Raw genomic sequence first — 22050 nt, forward strand, 5'->3', positions numbered from 1 at the left:
AAATTTTTTATTTCACATCAAAAGACAAACGTGATGTGTATGTATTTCACTGTCACTGGAGACTAAAAGAAACTAACGCAGACGCACAACACAGTGACATGGCTAAACTCCAACATGCTGAGTTATGCTAAAATCCACCAGTTTAGTGGAAACGCCATACATGTAGCGGAGATTTGTGTATTAACATAAAACAATGTTATAAATTTGTATCTTAGGCTATAAATTACTGTACAACTTTTGTTATTCTTTTTTCACGTGTACAAAAAACTGCAATTTTTACTTATTATTTTGTTTAATTATTCACCTGATATGTGACGTCACACAACTGCCGGTGGCACTTCAACACTGCGGTGGCATTGCACCACCACGGTGGTGCGGTGGTCATGACAACCGTCCCACCCCTAAGTTCAACTTCCATGTTTGATCAAAGGGAATTTCAGGACCAGACATTTTTTAAAAAAAAGTAAAAAAAAAAGAAAATAAAGAAAATTAAATAAATATACTCTCTCATCATTTTAAGGACAGTCTATATATCATTATGGGATTATTAGGTCAAATTAAATGATTAAGGGGTCTGCAAAAGCAAGGGACAAGCATGACCCATATTATTTCAATGCATTCTTTGGCACCTTAAACTTTGTATGAATGACACCTTGTAGTTGATGAGTGTGTGTTTAAAAGAGACATGTCTTTCACCAAAGAATAAAATAACACAAAGTCAATGAAGTGTTTATTATGGCTTCCCTGTTATAAATTGGACCTTATAAAAGACGCAGCTGTTCACAGGAATGAAGAGGTCTTTAGTCTATTTCTTCCAGAAATCCATTAACACCTACTTAAAATCTCCAGTCATGTACAATACACGGCATACATCCCTGTTGTCAGGATATTGTGCCGCTGTCTTTCCCTCTTACACGTACGCTACGTTCTCTATTGTCGAACCCTGTGGTACCACAGATTTAATTCCACTCCTGTACACTGTCACTCACACCCACTCTGCCTCATTGAACTGTAACCAACACCTCATTCAGTGCTTGCACTCCTCTAACTCACTGTGATGTGTGAGTGTGGAAGCTTTATATTCCTTCTGGCAGAAAGTAAATGTTCTGTCATCAATCATAGAGCCAGAGACCCAGCCAAGAGTAATGTTTTACTGTCAAAGCCATTTGGGATGTTAGGCTAATAGAATGAGTTTTATTGTACTTCCTAGCGCACACACAATGTTCTTAGTAAGTGTTGATGGCTTTTTACCTGCAGAAGATATGCGACACATTACATTTATTCTCGATGTTAGATTTATTTCAATCGTTATTTCTGTGTGGAACAGATTAGTTGTGTTATGAGCACGTTTTATTTTTGCCTGGGGGCGGACATGGCAGCTGTTGATGAATGTGTTGTAAGCAAGGTAAGGTTGATGTTTTTCAGTCTGTGTCAAAGAAATTAAGAGACATTTCTTGGTGGTGAACAATGAATAAATCTGACAATATTTCTTTCTGCAAGCACATACATTTACGCATTTTTATTCAAAGGAACTTACAAGGTTTCCAAATTGTTATCAATACGTGTGTTGTCATTGCACTGCTAATGTAATCCTACTGTACTGTAGTTTGTTCTGAAGTCTATATTTCATGTTGGCGCACATTTAAGTTGTTTTTGCACGCATGTTTTTGACGTACTGTTTCCTCTTGGCCTTACTGTTTTCTCTTGGCCGTACTGTTTCCTCTTGGCTTAAATAATTAAAGCAAGTATAATAAAGTCCAAAAATAAAGTCGGATATGCCAATCCATTTATTAACATAAGGAAAACGAAAATATTTCTCAAAATAAATGTAACTCCGTCTTCATGATTTTCCTATATGCAGTGTCTCATGGTCAAAAACCATGCACCTTGCCGTGCGCCACACCTGCAATAATTAGCCCCCGTTTTAAGAAGACTTGTGGCAGATCACAGTGCCAACCCATGCCAATACACAGAATGGCAAGTTTTCTCAAAACGCGGCCATCTTGATTTTCAGCATTGCAATCAACTGTGTCCTAATTTGAAGGGTGGACTTTTTTGCCAAGAGTGTTCCAGTAACATCTGTTGAAAGACCAATTTGGATGATAAACTTAATAATCTCAAATAGCTTTAAAATTTGAAAGGTTGATAAGGCTGCCAGTGGCGTAGCAAGTCAGTCCCGGGAAGGGATGGGTATCGTTAAGGTTTTAACGGTATTACTACTCTTACCGATACTGCTTAACGGTCTGGTACTTTAACGGTATTCTTATCGGTACTTTGGCCAATGTTAACATTTGATCATGAACCTATGTTCACATGATTAAGTTAATTATGTGTCTGCATTTCATCATTACAAATTAATTTCTGGATATCATTTCTAAATATTATACATATATTTATTAATGTACCAGCGTAAAAGCTGCAGAAAAAATACTCTAAATAAGATATTTATATGTAGGCTATTTTTTAAACTAACTTGAAGTGCTGAGCATTTAGCCAAATAAATGTTTACATACTGAATTTTCTTTATTTGGGATTTTAAAACAAGTAGAAAATATGTTGAATGCATAACGTCATTTCTCCCAAAAGAAATTAACAGAATTTTAACGTAAGGTAAGCAAACCAATTAGGGAGATGGTACATTTATATTAAATGAGGTGAACAACGTTGATTCAACATGATTTTAGCATACATGCCTGACAGGCGCGGTGGGCGCGTGCAGCAGGTGACGCAAATTATAGGTCCTCCGAGGTAAGACCGTCTCATTTCAGTTCTCTTCGCGGACTTCTGAGGCTGCCACCTTGAAAGACCAAGTGCTCGGTAAGGTTGCATGCTTAGAAGGTCGCAGCCCTTGAATTGGGACAGTTTCTGACTGCACGTAATGCACTTCTGAAAGATGCTTTGACAGATTGCTTGTGTTTCCGCCCTTACATGCAAACATCTTGTTGAACTTACCTGTATGACAACGAGCGTTGTCTGCATCAACTCGTGTGAAGTATAACCACACTTTTGAACGTTTTCCTCTATCCGCCATCGTCACTCTTTGAATTAAGCGGGAGTTGTGTGCTGTTATACATTTGCGTGCGGCCGTGCGCCTCGCTAGTTGTTGTGTGTGACTGACAGCTTCCGCGGCGCGCATGAGAGATCTCTCTGATCTCACAGACATACGTCTTAATATTATCGCAAAATAGAAATGTTTGGTGAGATAAAATGTGCACGAAAACATTATTAAGCAAGAATAAATAGTACATTTATTTCATTTTTTTTTCTCCAGGACCGAAAGCAGAACCGATAGCGTCAGATCTTACTGATACTACGGTCTTTCATAATTTAGCCCCGGGGCCAGTTTAATACCGGTTTTCGGTACCCATCCCTAGTCCCGGGCCCATATGCAAAAAAAATGTACGGGCCCCATTAACCCAAAGCCCCCCCCCCAACCTTGCCCGTTGGCACTGTTAACTGTGGCGCGCAGGTCTGTTAACAACATATACTTATAATAAGGTAGTCAAATATTTTTACTTTAAAGGGTAGATTTAAATAAAGAAAAACGAAATGTTTTGGGTAGTTTTTGACTCGTGACTAACTTCTTGGCCTTCTCTTTTCTCTTTAAGGCCCCACTTTTATGTTTATATTTGTCCATCCTTAATGTTCATGTAGTAACCTCTAACACTGTGTTTTCTTTTTTTGTAGTCTACGGCAGCCGCGGAGTGCAAAAAATAATAATAAACGCAAACAAGAAATGAAAGAGAAATTAGACATTATGGAGAAATAAGAAATCACTACACATGATATGCATACAAAAATATATGTATTGCGGCCACAAAAAAATGTAATTGAAAAAATGTTTTTAATTAAAAGCCGAGGCAGGCCTAGGGCCGGGCCCCCATTGGCCCGGGCCCATTTGCACGTGCATTCCCAGATGCTACGCCATTGAAGGCTGCATGAGAATTTTAGGGCCAGATTTACTAAACGGGGCAAATTAGCGTGAGAGCGCAATTTAAAAAAAAACGCAGATAGGAGTGGTAATATCTGCGAGTTATTTACTAAAACGGCGCAAATAAAAAAAAACAAGTGCAACAGCTGATTTCCACGCCAGCTGCTGGCTTTTTGAAAAAAGCTGCCCTTCCATTGGAAACAATTGAAACACGCCGCCGCCAGCGTAAAAGCTTTGGTGTGCACACCCCTTAAGCTACAGTAGCTTTTATGATAGACTTTGTATGATAGATGGGTCATCCCACACAGCAATCATTATGTGATTATTTTATTACTCTACTAATGATTTGTCTCCCCCCATATCTTGCAACATGTATATTATAAATTATATAAATTATTAGTCACCCCCCTTACTTTTTGGTATACAGACTCTTGATAAAACAGTAAGATTCCGAGTCACGCACACAACAAGTCCAGTACAACATCCAGTACAGACGTGTTTAAAACAAAGCTGTCAAAGAGTAATTAAATCCTTCATTTACAAATGAATTGGTTCTGAACAGCGCTAGCAAATTTGCATTTTGTGGCCGCTAAGACTAAAAAAAAAAAGGGAAAAGCTTCGATGTGATTTAACAAGGTCTTTGTTAGTGTATTCCACAGATATATCTGAGTGCCATTCTGCTCTTTGTGTGCCAAACAAAAGATTATCAGCGCGAGACCAATCTTCAAAACTGCACTGGAGGCCCATCAGAATGCATTATGATGGCTTTCATTCGCTAGCAGGAATATAAAGATGTCTGTTTTATATGAATATGTGCTCATGGGTAAACATTTACATGAGCGAGAGAGTTTGTAAAAGATGTGTGAGTGATATACGCTCAAATTATATGAATATATAGTTGTCTTGGAAACTTTATATCTATATTTTTGCATAATGACCATTAAACTGTATATTGAACTCCCACAATGCTAATTTCAAGATTACAGCCCAGAATTTTACACCCCAACAGGTTGTGTTTTTTGTTTTTTGACCGAACGCTGGGTTGGAAATAACCCAGCATTTTTTAGAGTTGATTCCCAAGGCTAATGTATAGCTTTAATGTACTGTAAATTGCTTTGGATTAAATCATCTGCCAGATGCAAGAATGTAAATATACATTGCCGTATATTCTGATTTGTCATTTACTGTCGTCTCTCTTCCACAGCATGTCCTTTTGGATTCTTCAAAGCATCTCAAGGGGACCAAGAATGTCTCCAGTGTCCAATCAACAGTCGAACCACCAATGAGGGCGCCACCAGCTGCGTCTGTCGCAGTGGATATTACCGAACAGATTCTGACCCTCTTCAGATGCCTTGTACCAGTATGCCATCTTCACACCATTTTATGCAATTTAGTGTTATAACTCTCCTTTCTAAAAATCAAAAGACAGCACTGCTTTGAGGCGGTCTGCAAGAACTACTAACCAGTTTTGATCATTTACTTCAGCTCAGCTTGCATTCTTCTTTACTAAGTTCCCTCTTTGCTGTCACATTTATATGTGATTGCCCATTTTAGGGTTTACAATTAGTGCACCAAGAAAAAAAATGGATGTGTAACTTGCCGAACAGCAAAAAAAGTCCCAGCTGAGATTTGCATAATGCTCTGTTGTGCGGGGAAGGGTGGGCATGTGTTGAATGGTAGCGTAGTGTTCGACGTTGTCAGCACTCCGAGCTCCTGCACTGTGTCCAGATTAGAGAAAAATACTTCCCTTTCGCTCGTGTTTTACATTACAATGCAGCACTTTTCCTTTCATCACTTGTCATTATGAAAATATTACTTTAATGTGGCTTGTTAGAAAGTGGAGAGGACTTTGATCCAGACTCTTTTTAAGGGAACTGTGATAATGGGCTAATGAATAAGCGGGAGTCGGATCATAAAGACGCTAGGCACTACGAATTCGCTTAAGTCAGCAGCCGAGCAAACTGCATAGGGAAAGATACATGGTGAGGTACACGGTAGGCTGGTTTATGTTGTTTCATATTGCGTGAATTTAATTTTTTAGTCCCCGATGAATTGTAAAAATTCTCTGAATCCAGAGATTACTGAAAAGGTTATTTGAGGTCATTTGAGTTGTTAAAAACTTTAAAGACCCCATTACATAAAAAAATTATTTTGCGGCTTTTAGTATGAATATGCTAGTCATAACTGTGAGGTAAACTAAATGCTATTGGCTATTTTAAAAGGGGAGTAGCCCTCAATTTGTCCTGCCCCAACTTTCTGTTCTAGTGGAAATTACATCTACGCATTGAACAAAGCTGTGTATTTCAATTTATTTGTCCATTTTTTAATTATCCACTGGTCTGTCACTAAATAAAACGCAACCAAGATTCGAGCAATCTTCAAACTTAACATCTTGGCCGGTTTTACACACAAGGCTTAGATTATGCCAGGATTAGGCCTTAGTTAAATTCAAACATATAAGTACAGTAGCTTTTATAAATGCGGAGGGTCCGCGTACAGTGCGCGTGACGCAAGATTTTTTAAACCGTGTACATTGTACGCGTATATTGCACATGCGCCTACAGGAGAATGTAGTATGTAGCCCAGGAGATGCATTGCATTTTGTCACAATTCGCATCCGTCGACGTCTCTGTACACCTACTAGTCAAATAAACTATTCTTTGCAAGGCTGTGTGTTCGCGTACGCGTAAAAAACAAACTTTACTTCGGGCTTTAGTCTGGGACTAGGCTTAAAGGATCCCAGCAAGCAAAAACCGAGACATATAGACCCAATTTAGTCCGGCTATGAGTAACCTATTTCTACCCTAAATAACCTTGAATTTGGTTACATGCCATTTTTGCCAAAATAACTTGAAGATGTTTGATATTCCAACATGTAAGCAAAGTCAACAGGTGTTTAGGTGTTTAATTTGTTTTAAACGTATATGTATCGTCTATTCTTTGGCTATGGAAGACGTCTATTAGACTTTCACTGACAGCCCAAATTTAGCCTTGTTTTAGCCAAAATTGCTTGCTGGGATTAGTCAATTTTCTTAAAAAAAATCCAGATAATTTACTCAACACCATGTCATCCAAAATGTTGATGTCTTTCTTTGTTCAATCGAAAGGAAATTATGATTTTTGAGGAAAACATTCCAGGATTTTTCTTTTTTTATTGGACTTTAATGGATCCCAACACTTAACAGTTTTAATGCAGTTTAAATTGCAGTTTCAAAGGACTCTAAACGATCTCAAATGAGGCAAAAGGGTCTTATCTAGCGAAATGATTGTCATTTTTGGCAAGAAAAATAAAAAATATGCACTTTTAAACCACAACTTCTCGTCTTTCTCCGGTCCTGTGACGCACCAGTGCGATTTCACGCAATATATCATCAGGTCAGGAGATGACGTATGCAAAACTACACCCCAGTGTTTACAAGTGTGGAGAAAGAAGACCGTTCCGACATTGTTGTATGTTGAATGATACTAATTACTGTCTTTGTGTAAGTTTATTATTTAATATGGTCTCATATATGTAACACGTGACCTTTCCACGGCATTACGAAATTACGTAAGGTCGCGTTGGCGCGTAACAGGACCGCAGAAAGAAGAGAAGTTGTAGTTTAAAAGTGCATATTTTTTATTTTTCTTGCCAAACATGACAATCGTTTCGCTAGATAAGACCCTTATGCCTCATTTGAGATCATTTAGAGTCCTTTGAAACTGCAATTTTAAACTGCTTTAAAACTGTTAAGTGTTGGGGTCCATTAAAGTCTATTAAAATTAGAAAAATCCTGGAATGTTTCCCTCAAAAAACATAATTTCTTCTCAACGGAACAAAGAAAGACATCAACATTTTGAATGACATGGTGGTGAGTACATTTCTGGATTTTTTTAAGAAAATTGACTAATCCTTTAAGCCTGGTCTGTGAATTGGGCCCTTAAATATTTCTCTGAATCACATCATCTCAAATCAGTTCATGTCAGGTCGTAAGCTTTTCTAAGGCCTATGCGCAAAACTCAGGGTGACATAAGTTTACCAAAAGCTATTTTAATGCTATTCCTCTGGTTGATTTTTAATTAAGTCATGGAATTGCTGATGAGTCAATGTGGTTTGCCTTTCCGCAGCGGTGCCCTCTGCCCCCCAGAGGGTGATCTCTAGTGTGAACGAGACATCCCTGCGTCTGGAATGGGATACTCCCAGAGAGAGCGGTGGTAGGGAAGACGTGGTCTACAACATCATCTGCAAGAGCTGCGGCTCCGGTCGAGGAGCCTGCACTCGCTGTGGTGACAATGTGCAGTTTTTACCCCGGCAGCTTGGCCTGACCGAGCCCTGGGTTCATATCAGAGACCTGCTGGCCCACACCCAGTATACTTTTGAGATCCAGGCTGTGAATGGAGTCTCCGACCAGAGCCCCTCATCTCCTCAGTTCACCTCCGTAAACATCACAACAAATCAGGCTGGTAAGAAAACAGCAGACAGTTTATGGTTCGGAATAAAGCATGATTTTTTTGTGTCAGGTGGACAGTTTCTATTAACTCACTGAAAGTTATGCAGCTTTCCGTAGGGTGCACAGAGTGACCAGTTTGTACCTCATGCAGCATTAGCATTATTCAAACATTACTCTAAACATTTGTGCCACTACCTGCATTTTTGTATCAAATCCTGTTTTGTTTTCATTCTTTTGAAAGGTAAATGAAATGCTGTACTCCACTTTAAAATGTAAATTTATTTATTCTTCACTGTTGGATCAGTGTGAATAAGCCTTAAAATAGCAGACAGTGCGTATAAAGAAAAAGCAAGAAAAAAAGTTTTTTATAGGAACATTGCTCCAGTCTTCTCAGTTTTAAAGTTTACCATCAGGAAACCAAAGTGTTGGCATCGTTTTAGCTTCACCTGATCAAGTTTCCCATATTTCCTGATTTTTATCCTAAAACTGAATGCCAGTCCGCAGTGTTCGTCATATTGTGCTGTTCAGGGATTTTAAATGTCAGTAAAAAAAGGCGGTTCAAAAGGAACATAATAGTGTTTAATAGAGCATTTTAATGAGAGCCGTGCCCCCGGCTGTGCTGCAGTGAACTCGCTGGCCCTATCACTGCAGGCTGATACTTCACCGGTGAGCCTGTCAGTCCACATCAACGCCTCACTGCTGCCATTATAAGACAAAACACTATCTCACAAATACAGAGGAGAGAGAGAGAGAGAGATAGAGAGAGAGAAAAAGAGACAAACAATGCCAGAACCTGCTGCTCAGCTGAACCAAGATGTGAGTTGGGGAGCCAATGGGTTCACTTGGCCCTCGAGAACTATAAACGCCCCCTCATAATCAAGGATTTATTAATTTAAGAAACTTATGCAGTAGGGGTTTTAATAGAATACGACATGATGTGCTGACATCAAGTTCAATTTTACGTTTTTTTTTTTTATATTTGTGACCTTGTTTGTGAAATCCAGGCTAAAGTCTTATAATCTAATTTTAAGAATTAGGAGCCTCAAAGTTTGATTTCACTCAAGAAGATCTGACTTTTTCCATGTTTAAGTGCTATAATTGGGTCCCCAGTGCTTCTATCAAAGTAGAAAATTTAAAATAGATCAACCCAGTAACTTAGTTTTGGTAAACCATTCTCTGCAAGCATGTGAAAAAATAGGTCATTGAAATTTGGCTCCCTCTGTGATGTCACAAGGGGATAATACCGCCCCTTAATCTGCACTTTCAAACCACGACACTGCCATTTAGTGCAGAGATCAGCTCATTTGCATTTTAAAGGACACACCCCCAAAACAGCACATTTTTGGTCACACCTACAAAGTGGCAATTTTAACATGATATAATAAATTATCTATATGGTATTTTGAGCTAAAACTTTACATATGTACTCTGGAGATACCAAAGATTTATTTTACATCTTTAAAAAGTCTTGGGAAATTTCCTCTTTAAATATATCAAGGTTGTATTTTCACAGAATGTTCATGAAAGGGTGATTTTATGTAAAATAAAAAAGTAAAGGGCCACATTTGGCTTCAGTAATGACTTTCTTACTTAGTATTTTGTCTTGTTTCAGTTTTGAGTAGAAATATCAAAAAAAATCTTAAATCAATATGTATTTTCTTGATGAGCAAAATGACCTAAGAAAAGAAGTCTAGGTTTGAGAACAAAAATATAAAATTTAAAAGTGAATTTGTGCTAAAAAGATCTGCCAATGGGGTGAGAAAATGTTTGCTTAAATTAAGTGTTTAAGAAAAAAGTGTTTTTTCTCACCCAGATATTTTTGCTTGTATTAAGTTTAAATTTACTTAAATTGTATATTTTTGGTCTAAAAACTAGACTTATTTTCTAAGGTAATTTTGCTCATCAAGAAAATACCTCTTGATTTAAGAATTTTTAGATATTTCAACTGAAAACAAGACAAAAAATACTAAGTAAGAAAGTCATTTTTTGCAGTGTACCCAGTATCCTAAGAACCTTTTTAGAAATACGTAATTTGAAAACATTAAGACTGTGAGATTTATAGGCATGCTACACATTAATCTAGCCTATTCAAGTCTTTAATACATTGTTTTACACTGTGATCAGCTAGGAAATTTCTTTGTCTTGTGCCACAGCTGAAATCCTTCTAGAAAAGATTGATTCTGAGATCCCTTTCCGATGAAAACATTCCTAATCGGTTTCTTTTATTCTCTCCCAGAATACCACAAGGACATAAAATTGATATTTTTGACTGAGAAGGAGCACTGCTTGTGTTTCTCATAGATTGCAGCCAAAGACAGCAGGCAAATGATGAAGTAGCTCTTACTGTTTGGAAAACCGATCACCTCATCAAATCAAGAGAACTTATTTTCATGTAATGGCTCTCTTGACTTTATAACGGCATACCTGTGGTGGATTCATTCCAGAGCTTCTGAGGTTTCTGTACTTGAACATTAGAAAACCGCTTTCTATTAAACTAAGTGTGGTGTTTGTTTGAAGCAATCAGGAGTACTGATTCAGAGGTTAATGTTACATTTTTGTAATTGTTGTGGCCATTTGGGGTTTATCATTGTAATCCAGTGAACTTTAGTGTATATAACTTTTATTTTACATGTATTTTTTCTGATCTTGCAAGAATTTTTGACCATAGTCAATAAAATAATAGATTTCTCTTGGATGCCCTTTTTGTAAGGATATGAAAGAGTATATGCAACCCTGGACCACAAAACAAGTCATACAGTATGTACTGTAGCACGGGTATACAGTATTTGCAGCAATAGCCAAAAATACAGTCATTTGGTCAGAATTATCGTTTTTTATGCCGAAAATCAATAGGATATTAAGTAAAGATCATGTTCCATGAAGATAGTTTGTAAATTTCCTACCGTAAATATTAAAAAAAGACAATTTTTAATGGTGTTGCTTAGGACTTCTTTTGGACAACTTTAAAGGCTATTTTCTTAATAGTTTGATTCTAGATTTTTAAGATTTTTTAATATCTCGGCTGAATATTGTATGATCCTAACAAACCATACATCAACTGAAAGCTTATTGTATAAATCTCCATAATAATTATTACTTATTAAGGGAATTTTATTTTAATTATGGGTAATTTTTTAAGGGAGCATTTACACGTCAATGTTTTCCATGAACCGAACACTTTTGGACATTATTTTACCCAACAATAAGATTTTGGGGGCCTAAAACACAATCTTTTGAAAACAAGATTTTGAAAACGATACCATTATTTTCTAACGGCAGTACAATTACATACATTAGTAAAAACGGTTGTAAAATAAAGGCAAAAACTGCAAAAAATGCAAAGGTTAAACTTCAGTTTTTGGTACATTTATTATTGTGTAAACCCAAATACTGAACAGGTATACAATGATGATGACATCAAACTAGGGATGCTAAACAATTAATCGCGATTAATCATTAGCAGAATAAAAGTTTTTGTTTACATCACATATGTGTGTAAACTGTGTATAATAAATATGTATATATATATAAATATGAACACATTCATGTATAATTTTAAGAAAAAAAAGTATATATTAAGTATTTGTATTTATATATAATAAAAATTATACATAAATATACAAATGTATATACACATGTAAACATTTCTAAAACATATACATGCATGTGTGTACATTTATTTATACAAAGTTATTATACACAGTTCACACACATATATGATGTAAACAAAAACTTTTATTCTGCTAACGATTAATTGCGATTAATCGTTAAGCATCCCTACATCAAACCCATAATCTTTGCACTGCTAACACAATGCTCTACCAACTGAGTTACATGAACACATTTAAATGATTACTACACTCTTATATGCAGCTGTAAGCACAAGAAGATTCACTAAAATATTTAATAACCACACGAAAGAGGAGAGAGATGTGTAGATGCAAAGCTTTCTGTGGAGCTGTGCATGCACAGATCTCATGCGGTTCTGGTAATGACCCAGAATCTAACACTGTCAGTAGAGCTCAACATTTTAATTTGCAATTAATGGGGGTTAAAATGTTACATGTGTCTGATAAATTGAATTCCGTGATTGTTTGAAATGGTTCATCCTCTTCTTGAAGTGCTAGTCTAATCTCATCTGTCACTCCTGCTCTTGTTTGGATTGCTTCTCTCCAACATACACATCAGCACGCTCAGCTCTCAAACAATCATGTCCTTCTTGCACACCATTGTCTAATTCAATGCCATAAATCAAAACAAAGGGCTTGTTCTTGTTCAGCTTGTTGAAAATAACACATGTTCAAGACTGATGTTTACAGTGAAACTAACAAGAAAAGACATATTTTACGCTGATCTCTGAGTCTGATCAGCAGGTGCTATAGAAGAGCGCTTACAATAACAACCTAAGGCTGTGAACTCTACAGTACAAGCAATAAGCCATAAATTTTATGCCAACTATAAATGAAGAGCTCAAATGCATAAGCCTCTAAGCGCCACCACTGTCAAACATACGATAATGATGTTGACCGAATGCTCTCGGCATGTGTTACACTTTAATCAAATAATTTTGCTTCAAATTCGCTTAATCAAGCCATTTCGAAATATTGCTTTGTTGGCAGACTCCACTAAATGCCAGCACAGTTTTTAGCAAAGTTCACTGAAAAAAATGATTCATTCAATTTACTAACTTTTTTTAAGGTAAGTGATTGCAATCAATTTATTTAAGCTACATTTAAACAAAAGGTTTTTATTTTACTTTCCTTTACTAATCTTTTGTGTTTAAATGTAGCTTAAATAAATTGATTGCAACCACTTACCTTAAAAAAATTGAGTAAATTGAATGAATCATTTTTTTCAGAGTACACGGAAGAATAATTTAAGAATTGAGGCTGTGTGTACAGTATGTCACATATTTTTTTACCCGGTTTAAGGAGGTTTACTGAATATATTTAGCCTGACGTTTCCATACTCAATTCTAGTCAGAATTTGAGTCTGATACCGCTCCATTGAGCTATAATTATGAGGCGTGTCTCAACCGAAAAATGCCTCTGCACTCAATTGGATAGACCTATGACCAATCAGAGCAACGGAGTATGTTGAAATTACGTCTTTGCAGCCTGACCGAACTGCTAGTTATTTCGCTACAATGACACTAACATTGTGATTATACTAAGTCTGAGTTAGCGAACGTACATCAACACCTACTATGTTTACAACATTTCGTTTATATCACAACATTAAGTATTTACTAAGTCATACAGTAAGACTATCTCTTATCATTTGTACGTTAGGTGAACTTCATCCATGACGATACCCATTACGTTGGCTTGAAAATATCGGAGCCTAGCATGTCCCTCCACTTATTCAGCAACCACGATTCCGGGCTTCCGAAAAGAAGCTGGCAACGACCGCTAATTATATCCATCTTGTCATGCACGCCGAGTTGCATCGCTGTGATACCAATTTCTTGAGGATTCTAAAAGAGGATTCTCTGTTCCTCTTTTAAAATCAATGCTCTGTCGATATCTTTTAGAACAGACTCAATGTCAGAATCCACACATCTGAATTCTACAGCGGCAGCCATTTCGTTAAACAGATTAAACACACGCGCTCTTTGGTGACGTGATTCATTGCGTTACTCTTGATCATCTGTCCATCGTATAAAGCCCGCCCTGACAATTTGATTGGTTCGATCAGCTTTGGGTCTAGCATAGTAGCTCCTCAACGAAGAAACTCCAGACCGATCTTCCCGTTCTCAAAATGTTGTGGGCGGGGCTAAGATCGGCTGGCACCCAGGCTAAAATATATTAGGATATTGAAGGAATTTTCGACCCTGTGAAAGTGAAGAGTGACTACAGACTTGGAGATTTTTGCAAGGGATAATGGCAATGAAAGACAGCCAGAGTTTAATACCAATTAAATGACTAAAGTGACATTTGTGAAAATATGGCATTTCAAATACTGACTAGTAGCCTTTTCATTGCCATAAACTCATTCCCCGCCAGCCATTTTTTGAAAAGTTGCCAGCCAGCATTTTTTGTGGTTTTCACAAAAGTTTCACAAAATGCCTTTCAGGATTTTTTTTTCTAAAAATATATAAACATTCAAATATATCAAATGAAAGAACAGAGTCTGTTCAACAGACCCTCTGCTTTCAAACCAACAATAAACAAACAAACAAACAAATAAAATGGGAAAAAACGTTCATCCTATCTATATTTTTTTCTCTGCTTATAAACTTTTAAATATGAGTATTTTTCTTAAAAAAAATGTTTAGCAAAAAGCTGAAATAATTGTTTTTTTGTGAAGGAATTTTGTTAGAGATCAGATTCAGAACGATTATCAAAAACAAACACAGAATTTAAAATGTTTTGGCTTCATTTTTTTCTTAAATTGTTTAAGTGCAGATTAACTTAAAAATTAATCAGGAACATGTTTTTTTATGCAAATGTTTTCTCTTAATTGATGATATTAATCGTCAATGGCGGGGAAAGAGTTAAAAGTGAAATTACTGAACCTAAACATAAGAGCCTGATAAAAAATTATCATTTACAAGAAAACATGTCAGACACACTAAAGGGGGTCGCTGCATTGGCTGCTAACGTATATTTTGCATTTTAAAGTGGCTTGCGCTATTTAAAGGAATATTCCATTTTCTTAAAAGAAAAATCCAGATAATTTACTCACCACCATGTCATCCAAAACGTTGATGTCTTTCTTTGTTCAGTCGAGAAGAAATTATGTTTTTTGAGGAAAACATTGCAGGATTTTTCTCATTTTAATGGACTTTAATAGAGCCCAACATTTAATACTTAACTCAACACTTAACAGTTTTTTTCAACGGAGTTTCAAAGGTCTATAAACAATCCCAAACGAGGCATAAGGGTCTTATCTAGTGAAACGATTGTTATTTTTGATAAGAAAAATAAAAATATCCACTTTTAAACCACAACTTCTCGTCTAGATCAGGTCGTGATGCGTGATGTGACCCCACGCAATACGTCAAGAGGTCACAGAAGACGAACGCGAAACTCCGCCCCAGTGTTTACAAATGTATTGAAAGAGGACCGTTCCTACGTTGTTGTATGTCAACTGATACTAATTAATGTCTTTATGTCAGTTTATTGTTTACAATGGTCCGCAAATGTGCTTTTTATATATGTAACACGTGACCTCCCTACATCACTACGCATTTACGTTAGGTTGTGCTGGATCAGACCTAGACGAAAAGTTTAAAAGAGCATATTTTGTATTTTTCTTGTCAAAAATGACAATCGTTTCGCTAGATAAGACCTTAATGCCTCGTTTGTGATCGTTTATAGACCTTTGAAACTCCGTTGAAAAAAACTGTTAAGTGTTGAGTTAAGTATTAAATGTTCGGCTCTATTAAAGTCCATTAAAATGAGAAAAATCCTGCAATGTTTTCCTCAAAAAACATAATTTCTCGTCTGGTGTGCGACCCCCCTTTACAGGGTTCTGTATCTGAGCATTAATAAACAGACATGTGAAATTAATTTTATAGTATTAAAATGGTCATAATAGTGTTTTCTTTTAGCTCAGATAGTGCAATTATTTTTAGCAGTGCAACACTGATATACCTTGTATTGGAAGGCGCTTTGGATAAAAGTATGTAAAATGCAAAAAAGATTCTTAGAGAATCAGAATTTGGCTTACAAAAAAATCGCTTAGCAAACCTCATGTACTGCCCACAACTGTGGTTAGCTGAGTGGTTTAAACACAAAATAATTAATTTGATCTTTAAACCACGAGTGCAGTTTTACCACCGGCCATAGTGTTTGCCAGTTTTACCCTTGTCTCTTAGCTTCTCTGAGCTAGGAAATGATAATGAGGTGTTACATGGTTTTTCAGAGTCAGCCTGGAGCTGTACAGTATATAATGGCTATACCCAAAACTACTAATGCCAGAAAAGATTCTTGTAAGAGAGCCAGCTTGTTTGTAAGCCCTAGCTGCAGAAACGGACAGTGATATCTGTCACCTTTAAGGTGTTGAAATCTTCTGGGATTTGTGCTTGTCATCCTCTGTTGCATTATGGGAAATTTGTATGCTGTTGCGGTGCCTTTCAGATGTCGGTGCAAAATCAGTGAACTTTCTTTATAAGTCTGTATTATTATGGTCTTACAAACACAATGCTTTATTTTTACAGCCTATATCATAAATTTCTCCTATGTATACTTTTTGTATTTATTTCTCTACAGCTCCGTCTGTTGTGTCCATCATGCATCAGGTCAGTCGAACTGTGGATGGTATCACATTGTCTTGGTCGCAACCAGATCAGCCCAACGGAGTCATTTTGGACTATGAGCTTCAATATTATGAAAAGGTAAATCAGTTACTGATTAAGATTTAGTTCCTTTCTCACAAAATTAAAATACTTGACTTGCAGTATGTCTGCATCTCGATCCAGTTATTGCCAAACATAAATGATATTATATTCCTAAAGCAAATGGATCCATAATCTTCCATTTTACTAAATTGAATTAATTGCATGCAATGAAATTAAATTAAATTGTAACAATGCTCAGCAGTTGGGTTGAATAATTATAATTAGTTGATGAGACTTTAGTCAGATAGGGTCACATGTGTGCATTTTAATGTACGCTGATATCTGATCTATCAGAATACGGCCGAGTCAAACTCTTCTCTACTACGGAGTAAAACCAACACAGCAGTTATTCAGGGTCTGAAGCAAGGGACCATCTACGTGTTCCAGGTGCGCGCCCGTACAGTGGCTGGCTTTGGCCGCTTCAGTGGAAAGATGTACTTCCAAACAATGACTGAAGGTATTAAACTAATTTTTGACACTCTGGATTGCCAGGTCAAATAATTTAATGAATGCCATAATCTGTAGTTCAGTAAAATTTTCTACAATTGGTTTGATCAGTTGGCACAATCTGGCACATTCAATTCTTTCCCGAAGTAGCATTAACTTGAGATCTTTGTGACACGAGCAATGCCAGAAACATTTGACATGGTCAAGAAATCGCATGTTCCTCCTTCCCAGGCCAACTCAGTTTAGCAACTTACACTTTGAATGCTCATTTGTGACTAAAATGCAAAATATACATTTGACAGCAGGAGCACTTTGATAGGTGACGCATAGATTTGTTTAGTAGCCATTAATGTAAATGAATGTGTGGAACGCCTGCCAACACTCATAAATTAATTCACTCATTCAAACTCGTAAACGTCGAATGTAAATAATTGTCAGTTGAATTGAATAAGAATCAAGTGTGAATTAAATAAGAAATATGTGATCCAGTCTTTTTTCATGGGTTTCAAAGACATCACTTCCGGAATGCGTGAAGACTCATACCATATTGGTGCGAGTCTTGGCAGCGAACACAGCACATCGAATTTATTTGGTTAGTTGAGGGCTTACCAAACACAAAATGCTGACTGTATAATCTGGAGTTAGATGTCGGCTGCCAGCCAGTCCCGCCAATTGTTTGCGATTGCAGTACAGCGCTAAATCAACAAAATGTAGCATTTTGGGGTTCCTGCATTATTTGTCATATTGTGTATTCAATATTTCTAGAAATAAAAAGGTCTCATACAAATAAATAAAATATAATATCTGTCATAATACATAGAGTAGACAACTTGGTGAACATTTTTGGTGTGTGTAATTTTTAGAAGGATTTCTTGACAGAAATGCAATGCAATATAATATACAAAACTACATTATCATGTGTGTATAAAGACCTTTTAATAATAAATTATGTTTTTATTACCTTAGAATAAGATGTTTTTATATACATGCACGAGGGACCCCTTACTTGGAAGTCACCATTTTGTGCCACCACGTTTCTACAGAAGCCCTTAACAGACAAACATTTTTGTCTGCGACGATGACATGTTTTTTTGGTGGCGGCTACTTTAGCTTCTCTATGCATTTCAAAAGCGAGGGGTGAGCAGTGGGCTGAGCCATTGGTTCCAATTCGTTACCTTACCACTAGGTGCTGCTACAATTTACACACTGCACCTTTAACCGTTACCATAACAGCCCTGCACCCCAGTTAACTCATTCCCAGCATACAAATATATCAATTTGACACACAAATATATCAAATGAAAGAACAGACCATCTGCTTTTAAACAAACAAACGAATATACAAAATGGGAGATCTATATTTTTTCTCTTATATATGGGTATTTTTTCTTTTAAAATATCAATAATTTATCAAAAAGCTGAAATAAGTGCATTTTTGTGAAGTTTTTTTGTAAGAGATCAGATTATCAAATCATACATAGACTTTAAAATTAGTAAATAACGTTTTGGCTTCAGTTTTTTTTATAAACTGGGTAAGTTCGCAATCTAGTGGATGATCAAGGTATTGCAAATTAACATAAAAATTCATCAGAAACACGTGGTTCTATTAATTGACGATATAACTTGTCAATGGCTGGGAAAGAGTTAACAGTGAATAACATCAGAGTATGCATTCAATTTAATTTTATTTATATAGTGCTTTTTACAATACTTTAATTGTTTGAAAGCAGCTTTACATTATTAAAAGGAAAAAAGGAAAAATCAGGGGACAAGGTTGCCCGCACGTAATCTTTTTATATTAGCTTGGCTAAAAAAGTAAAATAAAATAAAATAAACAAGTATATATCAAAAGTAGCCCTCCAGATTGTTTTATCCATTGTGGTAGCCCTGTCTCACTAAAAAGGTTGGAGACCCGTGCCCTAGAGGTAAAAAAAAACTCCTAAAGTTGCTTTTGACTCTTTTTTTTTATGCAATTCATACAATAAGCAAGGACATTGACATATTATTTTAAAAAAACATAACTTTTGTTATTTAAGTAAAAATCTTTCTGACCTATTTTTTGTGTCTGCCATGTCTATGTCTGAAGAGGAATATAACTCCAGCCTGCAGGAAAAGCTGCCTCTTATTATTGGCTCGGCTGCTGCTGGCGTTGTTTTTCTCATCGCTGTGGTTGTGCTCATTATTGTCTGTAGTCGGTAAGTCTGTTGGTAATCAAAATCCAGAATAAATAAAATAAAACAACAGACGTTTTGTATCATCTTCAAGTAAAGTAAAGCTGTAACAAAGTGTTTTAAGCACTTTTCTGACTTTTTTCATCAGCAGGGGCAGTGACAGGACAGATTCAGAATACACAGACAAACTTCAGCATTACACCAGCGGCCACAGTGAGTAACCATTCGATACTTGACCTAACCTCTGTTCTCCTACCCATAATAAACACGTCAGTACAATAGATACAGCCTTTCTGATTTAGTCTGTGCTTGTAATATTTCCTCAGCTCTTATTAAACAAGAGACCCAAGTCATTAAATGGGAACAGCAGAGCAGTGCTCAGCACGTGTAAACACACATTTAAAACCAAAGCACAACACCGGAATGCATCAGTCACAATTTCAACGTGTTTACTGTATACCGACACCACACTACATTATAATGGAATTGGCCCATATGGCAATAGTAAAACCTGCACTTAAGATTCCCCAGCATCTACAAACACACAAAAAGCATGATTATTTCTGTTTCATCTCTTCAGCCAGAAGGTAATTCACTTGTCTAATACATGCACTGTATTCTCCTACTCTGTTATTTTGTTTAGTAGTGTGTTATTTTCACATTTACATATACATTTATGCATCTGACAGATGCTTTTGTCTAAAGTGACTTACAGTGCATTACAAGGTATACATTTTTATCAGCATGTGTGTTCTTTGGGTTCGAACCTATGACTGTTTGCGTTGCTAACACTAAGCTTTATCACTGAGCTATTGATACAGTATGTAGGTTTATTAATCCTTAAACTTCCAAATAATCTGGTTTATAAAATATGCATAACTGTTTGTGAGACTTTGAACAAATCAGGATAATGAAGTGTTGGTAGCACTTTTTACAGTACAGTACAGTATGTACAAGGTACTGTAAGTACACATACTGTAAAATAAAGTGCTACCAAAGTGTAAATAATAAGGTTTATGTATACTCAAATGAGGAACATCATCTAAAAATCAGTGATCCAACCTTTATAGATGCTTCATTCTGTCAAGATAATTTAGCATTGTAGTATTAAAGGGACACTCCACTTTTTTTGAAAACATGTAATTTTCCAGCTCCCCTAGAGTTAAACATTTGATTTTTACAGTTTTGGAATCCAGTCAGCTGATCTCCGGGTCTGGTGGTACCACTTTTAGCATAGCTTAGCACAGTGGTTCCCAAACTTTTTCAGCGTGCGGCCCCCCCTTGTGTACAGTGCATTTTTTCGCGGCCCCCCGAAAGAAAATTTATGACAAAAAAACAGTTTTAAAATGTAATATTTGAATTAAACAAAACATATAAAATTATACCTAGTAGTGCTGTTGGTTAGCTGGCTTATTATTTTTTATGTTTAATTACACAGAATTCACGATAAATGAATGTATTTTATAAAATGTCATAAAACTGGGGCCCCCCTGGCACCATCTCGCGGCCCCCAGTTTGAAAACCACAATCCATTGAATCTGATTAGTCTATTAGCATCGCGCTCAAAAATATCCAAAGAGTTTTGACATTTTTCCCATTTAAAACTTGACTCTTCTGTAGTTACATTGTGTACTTAGAGCGACAGAAAATGAAAAGTTGCGATTTTCTAGATAGATATGGCTAGGAACTATACTCTCATTATTGTGTAATAATCAAGGACTTCGCTGCCGTAACATGGCTGCAGGAGGCGCAATGATATTACGCAGCGCCTGAAAATAGTCCCCTTGGTAACTTTCAATAGCAGAGGACTATTTTTGGGCACTGCGTAATATCACTGCGCCTCCATATCGGCCTAAAAAAATCGCAACTTTAGGGGAGCTGGAAAATGAGCATATTTTCAAAAAAAGTGGAGTGACCCTTTAAACATACATATTTCTCTAGTCGAATGTATAATTCCTAGTTAGAGTTAAGAAAGCAGGTGATTTGTTATAAATTCATTTTAAAGGGGAAATGTTGCTTTTTAAATAGTGCTGGGCAAAGATTAATCGCGATTAATCGCATACAAAATAAAAGTGATTTTTTGCATAATATATGTGCGTGTACTGTGTCTAATTATTGTGTATATTTAACCACACACACATTTATATATTCATTTCAGAATTGTTTTACTTATATATAATTTTTTTACATTTATTTTTAATATAGAATATATAAAAATATAAATAAATATATATAAACATGTAAATGTTTCTTAAATACATACATGAATGTGTGTGTATTTATTTATACATAATAATTACAAACAGCACATACTCATATATTATGCCAAAAATCACTTTTATTTTGTATGCGATTAATCGCGATTAATCTTTGCCCAGCACTATTTTTAAATCTAATAAAAGGTAAAATTGTGGGTCGTTTTGTGCTGCGTCTAAAGACTCAATGTATTTTTAATGCATAAACTGCAGCTCCTGTTTCTTTTTCCAAGTGTCTCCAGGAATGAAGATCTACATTGATCCTTTTACATACGAGGACCCCAATGAGGCAGTGCGCGAGTTCGCCAAAGAAATAGACGCGTCCTGTGTGAAGATCGAGCAGGTTATTGGAGCAGGTGAATATCACTGTTCACAACAAGAAGTACTTTAATCCACTTTCCCTAAAGTCTGGAACTCATTTTACAATTTTAATAAAAAAGCAAACAACCTTTCGTTTAGTGAAAGTGACATG

At 36.2% G+C, this 22050-nt stretch overlaps 1 protein-coding gene across 1 annotated transcript in view; it reads left to right on the plus strand.

The window, feature by feature from the left end:
• ephb2a (eph receptor B2a) overlaps positions 1-22050 on the plus strand; it is an 88133-nt gene that overhangs the window by 60314 nt on the left and 5769 nt on the right. The window contains exons 4-10 of the mRNA XM_065285896.1: positions 5136-5291; positions 8039-8374; positions 16578-16702; positions 17000-17162; positions 19239-19347; positions 19472-19536; positions 21812-21934. Of these exons, the coding sequence (XP_065141968.1) occupies positions 5136-5291; positions 8039-8374; positions 16578-16702; positions 17000-17162; positions 19239-19347; positions 19472-19536; positions 21812-21934 (1077 nt within the window). The remainder of the gene's footprint in view (positions 1-5135; positions 5292-8038; positions 8375-16577; positions 16703-16999; positions 17163-19238; positions 19348-19471; positions 19537-21811; positions 21935-22050) is intronic.

The sequence above is a fragment of the Paramisgurnus dabryanus genome, chromosome 21 (genome assembly GCF_030506205.2).
Source record: "Paramisgurnus dabryanus chromosome 21, PD_genome_1.1, whole genome shotgun sequence".
NCBI lineage: Eukaryota > Metazoa > Chordata > Actinopteri > Cypriniformes > Cobitidae > Paramisgurnus > Paramisgurnus dabryanus.